We start from the raw sequence: 15,077 nt of genomic DNA on the forward strand, positions 1-15,077 counted from the left end.
TTAACACTGTAAATTAACAATCAAATAATGCTTCATTAGTTCTAGAAAGCACAGTAGTGACATACAGGTAAACATTGAACATGAACTTGCCTTAATTCCCTTTCAGTGCCTTCAAGTAAACTGATACTGGGCACATCGAGGCTCAATTCTTATTGTTTATACTCTTTTCAATTAAAAAAATGATCAACAAATTAAACAAAATGCCCCGGATGACAACCCCTGGTGGGGCACTGTAACTAATTCAAACAAAACCAAAACAGAAAATACTGGGCAATCTCAGCAGGTCTGACAGCATCTGTGGAGCGAGAAAATACTGCAGAAAATACAGAGGCATGGGATTCAGGGTGATTTAGCAGTTTGGATCAAATTGGCTAGCTGGAAGAAGACAAAGGGTGGTGGTTGATGGGAAATGTTCAGACTGGAGTCCAGTTATTAGTGGTGTATGACAAGGATCTGTTTTGGGGCCACTGCTCTTTGTTCCCGCCCCCGACGAATATCCGGTGGTGGAGAATTCGGCAACCAGCGGGGGCGGGATTCACGCCAGCCCCCGGCGATTCTCCGACCCGGCGGGGGGTTGGAGTATCTCTCCCAGGTTCTTTCCAACTGATGCTGTCGTGATATCAAACAACCACACCTATTAATTTGAAGATTTATTTGACAAACCTAGAGCAGAGAGTATTCTATTGTCTCTCATGAAGAACTTGCGTTTAGCTGCAAGAGGAACTCAGCACTTGTTTTATTTAAAGGACTGACTTGCAAACAATAGGGTAATTGCGAATAGCTTCTGCTTTTGGTCTGGAATTACTGTTTCTGGAGGTGTTGTGGTGAACTCCTGGATTTGGCAGCAAGTGTTGGTGTATCCTTACAATGAGCATCTTGATTTGCTTGCCATTTATGTTCCCTGGTATGCCACTCAGTCGAGGTCCTCAACTGAGTTCTCTGCAGCAAAGCTAATCTGCGATCATCTTCTGGGACAGTCTGGTCTCTCTGCACTCACACGCGGTGACTCACCTCATGCAGATCCCAAGTGTATACTGATGTCTAAGACAGTATCCGAACTGGTGGCTGCACGCATCAGATCAAGTCATGGGGCTTCTTCATCACTGGTGTGCTGTTTCCCTCTCTCCTCCTCATCCTGAGGTGACTGTAGCTGGGCAAGTGGCAGTTCTTGGGTGTCTGCTAACAGAAATTCTGCAATGGGAAGGCTGCGATGAGGGAGGGGATGTGGGTTGGATAGTAAAAGAACCATGGTCCCACTATCGGCAACTTGCTCATTATGTCAGCTAGCAGCATGATGGGATGCTTGGAGTTTGTCACCATCCTCTGTCTGCTCCACAATGACATACAAGCCGTAATCCAGACTAACGGATCCACCTCGGAACAAATTCACGTTCGGGATGGATTCCAGCAAGGCTGTATCATCACACAAACTCTCTTCTTGATCCTCCTTGCTACAATGCTTTGTCTCACCCTCAACAAGCACCCCCAGAGTGGAGCTAACCTACAGAACAAACGGGAATCTATTCAACCTCTGCAGGCTAGATCCAAGATTGCCCGTCCTCTGTCATTAAACTACTGTGTGCAGACGATGTTTGCATCTGCGCACACTCGGAGGCCGAGCTCCAAGCCATCGTTAGGACCTTCACTGAGGTGTACAGACCATGGGCCTTACAGTAAACATCTGTAAGACAACCTTACAACTGGCCTCTACCACACAGCACTGCCCCCTAGTTATGAAAATCCACGATGAGATCTTGGACAACTTGGTCCACTTTCCATCCCTTGGGAGCCTACTGTCAACAAGGGCAGCTATCAACGACAAGGTTCAATACCCACTTCAGTGTGCCAACACAGCCTACAGCATCCTGAGGAAGAAAATGTTTGAAGGCCAGGACCCCAGACACAGCACCAAGCTCATTGTCTATACTGTAGTGGTAATATCTGTTCTCCTATATGGCTCAGAGACATGGATTATGTACATCAGGCGCCTCAAAACCATGGAAGTACCACTAGCGCTGCCACCACAAGATCTTGGAAATGCTTCAAGGACACCCTCAAAGCCTCCATGAAAAATTGCAACACCCCACTGACACCTGGGATCCCTGGCCCAAGACCGCTAGAAGTGGAGGAAAAGCTCTGGGAAGGAGCTGAACACCTCGGGTTTCATCGCCGAGAACAAACTGAAGCCAAGCGTCGGATCGTGTGGCAACCCAAGCAACCCACCCACCAGCTCCTTCAGCCACCATCTGCTCCAACTGTGAAAGAGACCGTAGGTCACGCGCTGGTCTCCCCAGTCACCTGGGAACCCATTTTTAGTGTGGAAGTAAATCATCCTCGACTCCAAGGGACTGCCAAAGAAGCAAGGACATGATCACTGAATCTCTCACACACACTTTTAATCATCATCTCTTGTCACAACCTACGCAAGTTATGTCTTCAGCCCTTACAAAGGTCCATTCAGCACATGGAGAAGGCAGGCATGCTTACCATCTGCATTTGAATGAGTCCAGCTCACCATTTGTCCACTTGGTCATCCACAACAACAGGGAAAGATCACAGACCAGAGGAGGGGTTGCCGAAGCTCAGGCACTTTGAGGAGCAGACATTTGAGCAGCTGGAAAGGACAGGGACCATTCATGAGGTGAATGCGAGATTGGCATATCCCAGCCAACTAGTGAGGCCCCATCCACTAGTCTTTGCCCAACCACCAAACTGTGAGTGCTCTTTAATGCAAGCGATTATACAACCAACCATAATTATCGCTTCTCTCCATTACAGCCACCAGCAAGCAAAGGAAGAGATACACCACCAGCCAGTCCATCAGCCCCAGTCCCCAAGCCACCTGGGGTGAGGATCCTGAGGACTCACCAGGTGTCGAGCCATCGCTCATCACCAGCGCAGACTACTCAGTGGGACCAATTTTAGAACGGCCTTGGGGTCACCATCCAATGAGCGCAGCACAGATTTGGGTCCACAGCAGGCAGTGGCAGTGATAGTAAAGGCCACTGACATATGATGACCCCTGGAGGCTAAACTCCTGGGCTCTCCAGGTTTCCACCATCCACGGCACACCAAAGTCATCACAGACAACAGGGCACAGCAGTCAGCAGGCTGCCTCAACCTCTGCTGTAGATGTCGGAGAAACACCTCAATGTAGCAGTAGGGTATGAAAAGTTAAGCAATATTGAGAACACAAAGGTGACACAGGTGTTCATTTACTGTATATGGTTTGCACTTCTGTAAATATATTTTGCTTATCTGAAATTCTCATCTAGTGAATGACTCTGCTATCTGATGCAATGCTCCAAGGCCATCAAGCGTAAGAAACGCAGTACAGGGAGTCCCACTCCTGGCATTGTTAGAAGGTATTCTGAGGGACAGGATCTACAGGCATTTAGACAGGCAAGGGCTAATTAGGGAAAGTCAGCATGGCTTTGTAAGGGGAAAGTTATGTCTCACGAATTTGATTGAGTTTTTTGAAGGGGTAACCAAGAAGGTAGATGAGGGCAGTGCGGTTGGCGTTATCTACACAGACTTTAGCAAGGCCTTTGACAAGGTACTGCAAGGTAGGTTGTTGCGAGAGGTTAAATCTCACGGAATCCAGGGTGAGGTAGCCAGTTGGATACAAAACTGGCTTGGCGACCGAAGCCAAAGGGTGGTTGTGGAGGGTGGTTTTTCAAACTGAAGGCCTGTGACCAGCGGTGTGCCTCAGGGATCCGTGCTGGTTCCACTGTTATTTGTTATATATATTAATGATTTGGATGAGAATGTAGGAGGCAAGGTTAGTAAGTTTGCAGATGACACCACGATTGGTGGCATAGTGGATAGTGAAGAAGGTTATATAAGATTGCAACAGGATCTTGCCCAATTGGCCAGTGGGCCGAGGAATGGCAGATGGAACTTAATTTGGATAAATGTGAGGTGATGCGTTTTGGTAGATCAAATCAGGGCAGGATCTATTCAGTTAATGATAGGGAGATGGGGAAAGTTACAGAACAAACAGATCTAAGAATACAGGTTCATAGCTCCTTGAAGGTGGAGTCGCAGGTGGACAGTGTGGTGAAGAAGGCATTCAGCATGCGAGGTTTTGTTGGTCAGAATATTGAATAAAGGAGTTGGGGTGTCTTGTTGAAATTGTACAAGACATTGGTAAGACCACACATGGAATACTGTGTTCAGTTCTGGTCACCTTATTATAGGAAGGATATTGTTAAACTAGAAAGAGTGCAGAAGAGATTTACGAGGATGCTACCAGGACTTGATGGTCTGAGTTATAAGCAGAGTCTGGATAGGCTGGGACTTTTTTCCCTGGAGCGTAGGAGGCTTAGGGGTGATCTTATAGAGGTCTATAAAATAATGAGGGGCATAGATAAGGTAGATAGTCGACATCTTTTCCCAAAGGTAGAGGAGTCTAGAACTAAAGGGCATAGGTTTAAGGTGAAATGAAATGAAAATAGCTTATTGTCACAAGTAGGCTTCAAATGAAGTTACTGTGAAAAGCCCCTAGTCGCCACATTCCGGCGCCTGTTTGGGGAGGCTGTTACGGGAATTGAACCGTGCTGCTGGCCTGCCTTGGTCTGCTTTCAAAGCCAGCGATTTAGCCCTGTGCTAAACCAGACCCTGAGAGAGGGGAGAGATACAAAAGAGAGCAGAGGGGAACTTTCTTCACACAGAGGGTGGTGAGCATCTGGAATGGGCTGCCAGAGGCAGTGGTAGAGGCGGGTACAATTTTGTCCTTTATAAAGCAGTTAGACAGTTACATGGGCAGGGTGGGTACAGAGGGATATTGGCCAAATGCGGGCAAGTGGGAATGGCTTAGTGATAGAAACTGGGCGGCATAGACAAGCTGGGCCGATGGGCCTGTTTTCTTGCTGTAAACATCTATGACTCTGACTTCCCTAAATGGCCACCATGTAATGTCTGTCAGCTTTGAGTGTGGGTTACATTTCAACTAGTTGTTGGGGATTTTAGGCGCTCATGGCTGCCTGTAGTGTGATATCATGACCATGCGTACAGCTAGACAACACCCTGATAGCAGTTACCATTTCCCACCTGCATGATGCAGAGTTATGGATCTAGCTGACACTTTGTGACACCTGAAATGTCTGGTAGACAACAATGATTATAGGAGATCAGAGGTGTGTGTCTGGGCTCCTGATGTTGGATTATTAAATGAGCGAATGCCACTCTGGACCTGATGGTCTGACTAGCGTGGCTTGACACAATCTCAGAGCCTGATTTCCAATAGACAATCAGCGTGTTCATCTGATCGGGACAAAGCCATCAGTGTGCCAGGTTTCTTTGTGTTCATCTGCAACTGCTGAAATGAAAAGGTGGAGGCCTCAAATGGGATCAGAGTGAAGCTCGGCTACATCTTGTGTGTGCTCATTATTATCAATGATGTTAGCAAGTAGTACCTAAATGCACTGTCGACATTGACTGGACTACCTTCCACCCAGATGCCAGGGCAACGCTGAGCAGGAACTTGGGAACCCCATACGCAGGCGGGATCATGAGTGCTTGTCAATGATCAGATAATGGTGCTGCTGAAACTCTCTCTGTGACTTGACTCACAGGCTCACATCCATGATTGAGAGCAATAGACCACATCGTCCTAAAGACCAATGTCATAGCAGCGACTCAGTATGACGATGAGACCAGAAAACTATTCTTATATGGTGGATGGCCTGCAGAGGGATGCCGCAGTCTGGGTTCAGATCAGACCTCAGATGTTGAAGTGAAAAGCAATGATAGATGATTGTCTGCTTTGAGGCTCCCTGCAATGTTCTGGGCATACTGCCATGAGGCTAACATCGGCACAGAAATGTTGGCTCGATGCTTGAAAAGACCGCTTCATGTCAAATGTGTTCATCGTGCATGCTGGTGGAGTTCTTATAAATAACATATGGGCCACATGAGCCAGAGGCTGCATAGCCTTGCAAGAGTGAGGCCCTCATCATGCAAGATTGTAACAATGCTTTCTGAGACTGATGACCTTTCATTGAAATGCCAAGGATATCAAAGGAGATGTTAATATCAAGTCAGTATGGAGGGCACAGGTGAAAGAGACTTGTCTGAGCAAGTCGTCATCGTCAACTTGAAACCTTGTGGCTATAAGGATTTCATCGGTACATATGCCACATCTACCAATGCTGTGGCCTCCTCTGGGCTCTCAACATCCTCACCCTCATCCTTCTCAATGCCCTCCTCATGGGAGGAAACGTGCAGCTCCTCCATCTTTCTTTTTGGCAACTCAATCCCCTTTGGAGCACCAGGTTAAAAAAGCGCAGCAAGCCACAGTGATGCAGGAAAGCCTAGAGGGAGAGATTTGGAGGATGTCACCTGGCCAGTCTAGATACTGGAAATGCATCTTCAGCATGCCAATAGTCTGCTCAATCAAGCAGCGTGTTGCAAAATGAAGAGTGTTGTAGCTCTTCTCTGAAGCACTTTGCAGTCATCGGATGGGCTTCATCAGCCACCTATTTTGGGGGTAGCCTTTGTCACAGATGAGCCAACCCTGAATTTGCTGCGGGACAGCTAAGATCTGTGGAACCTGTGAGTGACTCAAGATGTAAGAGACGTGAGAGCTCCCAGGGTGTCTCACACATATCTGCAAAATCATCTTTTGATCATAACAGGGGAAAACTTTTTCTATTCATGAATCGTAGTGACTGCTGCCAGGGAGCTCCTAAAGTGATCTGTGTGCAGTCATAGAACCTTGCACCTCTGGGAAACTGTAAATCATTGCAACTCCCACTGCTCTGGAACCTGGCTTGCTTCATCCAGGGAGCTGTGAAGTCATTGGGCGGGATAAAGTGCTGTCTCCAGGACAGAATTGGTGGACTTCCGCGACAGTAAAATTACAGCCGCTCCCGGAGCATTCATCAACCATTAGTGGGCTAGCAATGGTACCACGTGGAACACAATCAATTCCGATGAGAAACGGTGTTGGATACACCGGATTCAGGATTGACACTCAAGAGGCTGACAGCTGCATATCAGCATCCCACTCTCCACACACACTCATCCCAGCCAACAAGATGGCAGCACGAAGAGCAGCACTCCGGTTCACTGAACTCGAGACCCTGCTAGACGCCGTGGAGGGGAGGAAGGCCACTCTTTACCCTGGGTGGGAGGAGGTTCCCACCCGTCTTCGCACACTGCACCTGGGTATTGATGGCAGAGGCTGTGAGCGCTATGGACAACACCGCCAGGACCAGACAGCAGTGCCAGAAAAAACTGCACAACCTCCTCAGGGCGGCCAGGGTGAGCAGGCAGCACTCTTTTCTTGGCACTCACCACCGACCAAACCTCCACCCTGCACCACGTGCGAGCACCCATACCAGCCGCCATGGCTGGGTGCCCTGACCACGAAGGCCTCCAGCTACCCACCCTCTGTGTTGCATGCGTCCGATCGTCCAGCACTGTGCGTTTTCTATCCACCCCCTCCCCCCAGAAGAAGGCAGCCCACAACTTCTGGGAGAGAGGAAAGACGAGAGAGGGACTACCAGACCTGTGGCCCATCACCGCAGCAGAGCAGCGGGCACTGGATCTGGTTGGTTGGCCTGGAAAGAGGGCGGTTGCCAAAGTGGAGGTCGGCATCGGAAGAGCAAGTGAGACCCACTAGGTTGCGGTTCCCTGTGGCACATGTGTCACTATCCCCTCCACCACCATCACCCACGCAACACCCCCCCCACACCCACACTCACTCCACCAGCATCTACCACCCCAACCCATGATCTGATCATGCGCCATGTCTTAGGTCTTGCAGGATCTCTTGGCAATGAAGTGGGCTTTTTAGTTTCCCCCGCCCCCAACCACAACCCCAAGCCCAAGCGGATAGCAGTGAGGAAGAGCACATGGGCAGCAACGGGAGCTCTTGAACTGCAGCCCGAGGTGCACCAGTCCAGGGATGACACTGACTTCCTAACACAGTTGTCTCCAACAGCCTCCGCCATCCCAGAAACATTCACTTTGGTTGGGCACTTTAGTGAAGAGGCTCCTGGGACACTATCTGTTGTGCACCACACACGTGCTGTGGTACATCAGATGTAGGTAGGAACCCCGAGGGGGTGGACACTTGGATTAGCTGCCATCCAGATGGGTTTTGGGCTTCTGGAAAGGGTGGGCCCATTGATAACTCATAGATTATCATAGAATTTACAGTGCAGAAGGAGGCCATTCGGCCCATCGAGTCTGCACCAGCTCTTGGAAAGAGCACCCTACCCAAGGTCAACACCTCCACCCTAGCCCCATAACCCAGTAACCCCACCCAGCACTAAGGGCAATTTTGGACACGAAGGGCAATTTATCATGGCCAATCCACCTAACCTGCACATCTTTGGACTGTGGGAGGAAACCGGAGCACCCGGAGGAAACCCACGCACACATGGGGAGGATGTGCAGACTCCACACAGACAGTGACCCAAGCCGGAATCGAACCTCGGACCCTGGAGCGGTGAAGCAATTGTGCTAGCCACAATGCGGCCGTGCTGCCCTGAATGGAGATGCAGTCGCAGAGCCAGGGACTTCACGAGGGTTTGTCAGCAACCATCCAGTGCCTCCAGGTGCAGTTGGAGGAGTCCAACCGCTTGCAGGAGCAGGAGGCGGTGCCGACTACGCATGCCACCCATGCCAACACAGCACGGGTGCCGTTCACAGTGGAGGCTTTGGGGGCGAAGGTATCGGTCACGGGTCAAGATATCCAAGGTCTGGGGCACTCTGTGCGCATGGTGGCCGAGGCCCAGGAAATGCCCTGTCACAGGCAGCCATCTACCAGGGCCACCTGGACATTGCAGTGGGGCTCCAGAATGAGGCCCAGTCACAGTGGGCATGGCTGAGGGTGTGGGCCTGGACCAGGGACTCCAGCTCACCGCTCCAGTGGGCCACCCCCACCCTTGCTGCGCTTTTTTAACCTGGTGTTCCAAAGGGGATTGAGTTGCCAAAAAGAAAGATGGAGGAGCTGCACGTTTCACCTCATGCCCCCATTCCACCTCATACCCCCTGCCTCTGGTTATATCTGGTAGTGCTCCGTGATGGTCTGGTTAGCTGGAAGTGTGGCTATTAGATTTGGACTAGGGGTGTGATTCCAGCCAGTTGAGTTATCAATGATAATTGATGAGATGCAAAGGCATGCAATGTTCCCGCAATAGCACGATGGGCAACCTAACCCGCCATTAATCTCGGGTACGGAAAATTGTGAACCATTTTTTCATCAGCAGGAAACTAACTTCAGGCCTCATTCCGAACTTTGCAGTCCCATCCACCATGATACCTGCCCAACAATTGATTGAGGTTGCTTTGTTGCTATTGGGCGCATTCTAAGGTGCAATTTGAAATAATCCTCAGAAAATTTCACACTAGTTTTTTACCTGGGCACATTTATTTATGATGTGTCATACTCTGCAATATTGTAACTGTTTGAATTGTTTGGGTGTGACCAGTACCTTGATAGCATGAACCACAGCCTCGGGTTTCTGAGGCGGTGAGCTATATCCACATTTCCCGTCTTGAAGGCTTGCAGATGACAAAGTCCCATCAGTCCCTGACATCCGTCTAAATGGAGCCTGTAAAGAATAATTAATACATTATGTATTTTAGTGCTATTGCTTTATATTAGGTTATTTCAGATGGTGCATACTGAAGAGATAATGAGATGCACGCAGTCCAATGTATCACCCGTATAGCATGACCAGTTGTTGGTCAGCTAATATGCATTGTAATATTTTCTTCACATCTTTCCCATCGAAAACAGATTTAGGTGGAAAATTAACAATATTTACAAAAAACACAGTTCACTCACAGGTAGACCAGACATCATGGAAGCAGAAAAGTTTTACTTGCTACCTACCTTCTGGAAGTCAATTTTGAGAGGTATCAAAACATGAAAATCTATGCCTTCTGAATAGAAGTTCAAACTCAATCAATCATCATTTATTGAACCAAGGTTGCTAGAGCATGCACAAGATGATGGTTTGACTGCTGATACCCCAGTACAATTTCTCCAGCTGTACTTTTTCTGTCCTCTTGAACCACTGGGGTCAAATTCATGACATATTTATCCTCAAGTAATTGCCTTGAGCAATGCTATGTTACCACCTGATTTACAATAAAGAGAGGAAAATACCAAATAGATTTGGACTCTTATAGCTATGTAGGCGCCAATTTTTCCACAGATATAAGAATGCAAAAACTCGCACAATGAAAAATATTTACCGCCAAGTGAAATTTTGACAGAGCACGGTTTTGTTTTATTTACAGGAGTAGGAACTGAGAGACTGTGGCTGACATTGAATGATTTGAACAGTTTAGTGAGATTGATGCTTTGAAGCTAACTAATATAAACAGTGTTGTAAGATGCTTGGATGGGAAGCATCTAAAGATGGCTCTTTATGAGAATTAGTATTCTGTCAGTGCATGGTGTGTCCATGAATGTGCATGTCCATGTGTGAGAAATGTATCCTTCTTTCACATGCAGGAGTTAGACCTGAGAATATTAGCATAGCAGTAATGTTACTGGACTAATAACCCAAAGGGTAAGATTAATTCTCCAGAGACATGGGGCTTGGCTTTACCCCCAGTGAGCGTTATAATCTGCTCCCAACTAAGTCCTGCAGCTCTGCAGTAGTTTAACATTGGTTAGTGCATAAATTACCTTGAAGTAACCAATCCGCTCCATTCTTCCCTGGGAAGATGGTGTTGTAGTGGTAATAATAATAATAATCGCTTACTGTCACAAGTAGGCTTTAATGAAGCTGCTGTGAAAAGCCCCTAGTCATCACATTCCGGTGCCTGTTCGGGGAGGCCGGTACCCGAATTGAACCCGCGCTGCTGGCCTTGTTCTGCCTTACAAGCCAGCTGTTTAGCCCACTGTGCTAAACCAGCCCCTAATTTCTTTGTAATGTCACTGGATTAAGACCTGGGGGCTTGTGCAAAAATTGAGAGAGCGGTCCCGTAAACTAGTCAGGCAAAAGTCTGACATAATCATACTCGCAGGATCACACCTTGCAGTCAATGTCCCAGACTCCTCCAACACCATGCCAACGTGGTGATACAGTGTTACAGAGTCAGGAGTGGGTGGCCTTGTCAGTCCTCAATATTGACTCTATATTCCATGAAGTCTCAAGGCATCAGGTCAAACATGGGTTAGGAACCATCCTGCTCAGCATCACCTACCGCCCTCACGGCATTGCTCTATGCTGAACATCACTTAAAAGATGCACACAGGGTAGCAAGCGTACTCAGGGTAGCAAATGTACTCCCAGTAAGGGGCCTCAGCGTCCATCACCAAGAGTGGCTCAGTAGCATTGCAACTGATCAAGTTGGCCAAGATGTTTAAATGTCGGAAAGACCAAAGAACTGATCATTGACTTCAGCAAGCGTAGCATGACCTCCCCGCCCCCCCACTCCCCCATCTGCATCAATGGCTCCGAAGCGGAGATGGTCGATAGCTTTAAGTTCAAACCATCACCAACAGTCTGTCCTGGTCCACTCACGTTGATGCAACAGTCAGGAAAGCCCAACAACGTCTCTACTTCCTCCAGAAGCTAAAGAAATTTGCCATGTCTACATCGACTCTCTCAAACTTCTACAGATGTGCCATAGAGAGCATCCTATCCAGCTGCATCACAGCCTGGTATGGCAACTGCTTGGTCCAAGATTGCAAGAACCTGCAGAGCGTGGTGAACTCCGCCCAACGCATCACACAAGGTTGCCATCCTCATATTGATTCTGTCTACACCTCCCGCTGCCTCAGGAAGGCAGACAGCATTATCAGAGACCCCTCCAACTCAGTCTTTGCCTTCTTCCAGACACTTCCATCCGGCAGAAGGTACAGAAATCTGAAGACCTGCACATCCAGACATCAGAACAGCTTCTTCCCCACAGCGGCTAGACTCCTCAGCGACTCCCCCTCAGACTGATCTGTTCCCTGTAAGAACATTATTCACGACACCCTTTGCTGCTCTTGCTCATGTTTTTGCTTTGTTTGGCCCTTGTTCCACACTGTAACCAATCACTGTTTGTCAATGTACTCTGTTGATAATTCTTTTTTATCTACAATGTACGTACTGTGTACTTTCCCTTCGCCGTAGAAAAATACTTTTCATTGTACTTTGGTACATGTGACAATAAATCAAATCAGATCTGAAGGATGTATCATCCAGTCCAAAGCTACAGCAGATGATGAGAGAACCAACAAGAGGAAAAAGCCATACTTAGCCTTGATGTCACCAATCTACCTGTTGCAGATGTATCTACCCATCATGGTAGGAGTGACCACCTCACAGTCCTTGTGGAGACCTAGTTCTGTCCTCACATTGAAGAACCCTCCACCATGTCGTGTGGCACTAATAATGTGCTAAACGTTTTGTTTCTTGTTGTGAGCCAATGGCATAGGTGGTCCGACATCTCGAGAACTTTATAAAAAGATTAAAATTAATGGATGACACACCTGCAACAAGAATTGGGTAGGCAGGGGCTGAGGCTTTGTCAGTGTGCAGCTTGGCCACTTTACCAATAGGCACCAGCAGGCAAGTCACCAAGGTGATTTTAACTCTCTGCCCGCTGGGCAAGTTGGGTTAACATCTCCCTGACTGTTTCGGAGGAAAGCTTAATGCTTCTTGGTTCACTGGAACCACTGAGGGAAGGGTAGGCTTTACTGTTGGCACTGCCATCTCCTGAATGGAGCAAGGTCATTCATTTCAGCAGCTAGAGTGGGAAGAATGTAAACCAGGGAAGTTAGGCAAAGGCTTGAATGATGGTTTTCACAGCAGGTGCTAAATAGGAGCAAGTGAAACCCGGCTAAAAGAAGCAGGTTGTTGTGTTATGTACTCTGGGATAACACAGGCTGCAACTGGATGCAGCTTTAACCAAAAGATACTCCAGACCTTGAAGTTAGTTCAATCTGATTTATTGAACCAGTAGCACAGTTCTCTATGAGTTTGACTATCTGCTAACCTAAGTGTGGTTACTCTGTCTGACTGAACCAGACTAGCTCTTAGCCACATGCTGGGGTTGTGATACTGTAAATACACCCTGACTCACACTGTAGATGTTCATCAGTGAAAAGAGGCAGAGTGTGAGCGCCTCGTGCCTTTTACAGTGAGATAACAGCCCTGAGTCTCCTGCCTGCTCATTGGTCATGTCCTGTTCTCTGTGTTCATTAGCTGCCTGTCTGTGCCTGTCTGTATATCATTATCTGCATGTCTGCATATCATGACATCTCCCTTCTTTTACAAATGTTTTGTTGGCATATGGGAATGTACTTACATGTGAAGACAGCTGTCTAATGTGAGAAAACAGAACATAGCAAACAAATGTTCATGAGTCCAGTCTCCGGGGCTTGCGCCTGATCCTTGTCGACCGCCGGAGAGGTGGTGGTAGGGACGGCGGCACCTTGACAGGGGGGATGGAAGCCTGATTGGTGGCCTCGTAGTTCGAGGTATCAGGAGGTGGCAAAACAACATACGGAAACGGAGAAGAAAGCGGTTGCGGGCAGGCAACTTTGCGCAGTGCCCATCCATTTTGTCGCACAACAGGACCATCAGACTATCGCACGATACTATCTTGAAATGTAAATGGTTGATTGGAAAGGAAGTGAGCTCAACGCCCAATTAAAGGTACTGAGTGCCTCCAGGAGGCGGGAACCGCCTGCCTGATGCCAGTGGCAAAAGCGAGCTGCAGCACGGTAGCACAGTGGTTAGCACAGCACCAGGGTCCCAGGTTCGATTCCCATCTTGGGTCACTGTCTGTGCGGAGTCTGCACGTTCTCCCCGTGTCTGTGTGGGTTTCCTCCGGAATCTCTGGTTTCCTCCCACAGTCCAAAGATGTGTAGGTTAGGTGGATTGGCCACGCTAAATTGCCCTTATTGTCCAAAAAGGTTGGTGGGGTTACTGGGTTATGGGGATAGGGTGGAGGTGTGGGCTTATGTAGGGTGCTCTTTCCAAGAGCCGGTGCAGACTCGATGGGCCGAATGGCCTCCTTCTGCACTGTAAATTCTATGTCTATGTCAGGAATTAGCACTGCCTTGCCAGAGAAAAGACCAGGGGCGAAATTCTCCGTTATCGGCGGAAACTCCGCCGATCGGCGCAAAAAACGGCGCAAATCCCACTTGCGTCACGTCATAAAAATGGGCCGATAGTCTGCGGCCCGAAATGGGCTAGCAGCGACGTAACGGGATCCGCGCTTGCGCAGTGGTTCACGCCGTGCAGCGTCATACGCGCTGCACGGCGTGACGGCTCATAAGGCCGCGCAGCTCCCCCCCACCCGACCGGAACAGCCGACCGCAACACCCGACTTGATGGCTGGCCGTCGCTCAGCCCCGAGGTTCGAGTCACGCGATGTGGAGGCGCTCCTGGATGCGGTGGAGCAGAGGAGGGACGCCCTGTATCCCGGGCACGGCCGCAGAGTTGCCCCACGCCACAGCCGGCATCTGTGGAGGGAGGTGGCAGAGGCCGTCACCGCTGTGGCCCTAACACCACGGACAGGCACCCAGTGCCACAAGAAGGTGAACGACCTCGTCAGAGCAGGCAGGGTGAGCGTCCCCCATATCCCCCATATCCCCTCTCCCCCAAATCCCCCCTCCCCCATATCCCCCCTCCCCATATCCCCCCCTCCCCCATATCCCCCATATCCCCATACCCCCCCTCACCCATATCCCCCCCTCCCCCATATCCCCCATATCCCCCCTCCCCCATATCCCCCATATCCCCCCTCCCCCATATCCCCCCCTCCCCCATATCCCCCATATCCCCATATCCCCCATATCCCCCCTCCCCCATATCCCCCATATTCCCCCCTGCCCCATATCCCCACTCCCCCTATCCCCCACCCCCCATATCCCCCATATCCCCCCTCCCCCATATCCCCCCTCCCCCATATCCCCCATATCCCCCCTCCCCCATATCCCCCATATTCCCCCCTCCCCCATATCCCCACTCCCCCATATCCCCAATATCCCCCCTCCCCCATATCCCCCCTCCCCATATCCCCCATATCCCTCCTCCCCCATATCCCCCATATTCCCCCCTCCCCCATATCCCCCCTCCCCCATATCCCCCATACCCCCCCTCCCCCAT

The 15,077-nt window shown here is 49.4% G+C and overlaps 1 protein-coding gene across 2 annotated transcripts in view; it reads right to left on the minus strand.

The window, feature by feature from the left end:
* ccdc85a (coiled-coil domain containing 85A) overlaps positions 1-15,077 on the minus strand; it is a 1,121,509-nt gene that overhangs the window by 23,013 nt on the left and 1,083,419 nt on the right. For both annotated transcript variants that reach the window (XM_072507821.1, XM_072507819.1), the window contains exon 3: positions 9,447-9,566. In XM_072507821.1, coding sequence (XP_072363922.1) covers positions 9,447-9,566 — 120 coding nt within the window. The remainder of the gene's footprint in view (positions 1-9,446; positions 9,567-15,077) is intronic.

This window comes from Scyliorhinus torazame, chromosome 1, assembly GCF_047496885.1.
Source record: "Scyliorhinus torazame isolate Kashiwa2021f chromosome 1, sScyTor2.1, whole genome shotgun sequence".
Taxonomy (NCBI): domain Eukaryota; kingdom Metazoa; phylum Chordata; class Chondrichthyes; order Carcharhiniformes; family Scyliorhinidae; genus Scyliorhinus; species Scyliorhinus torazame.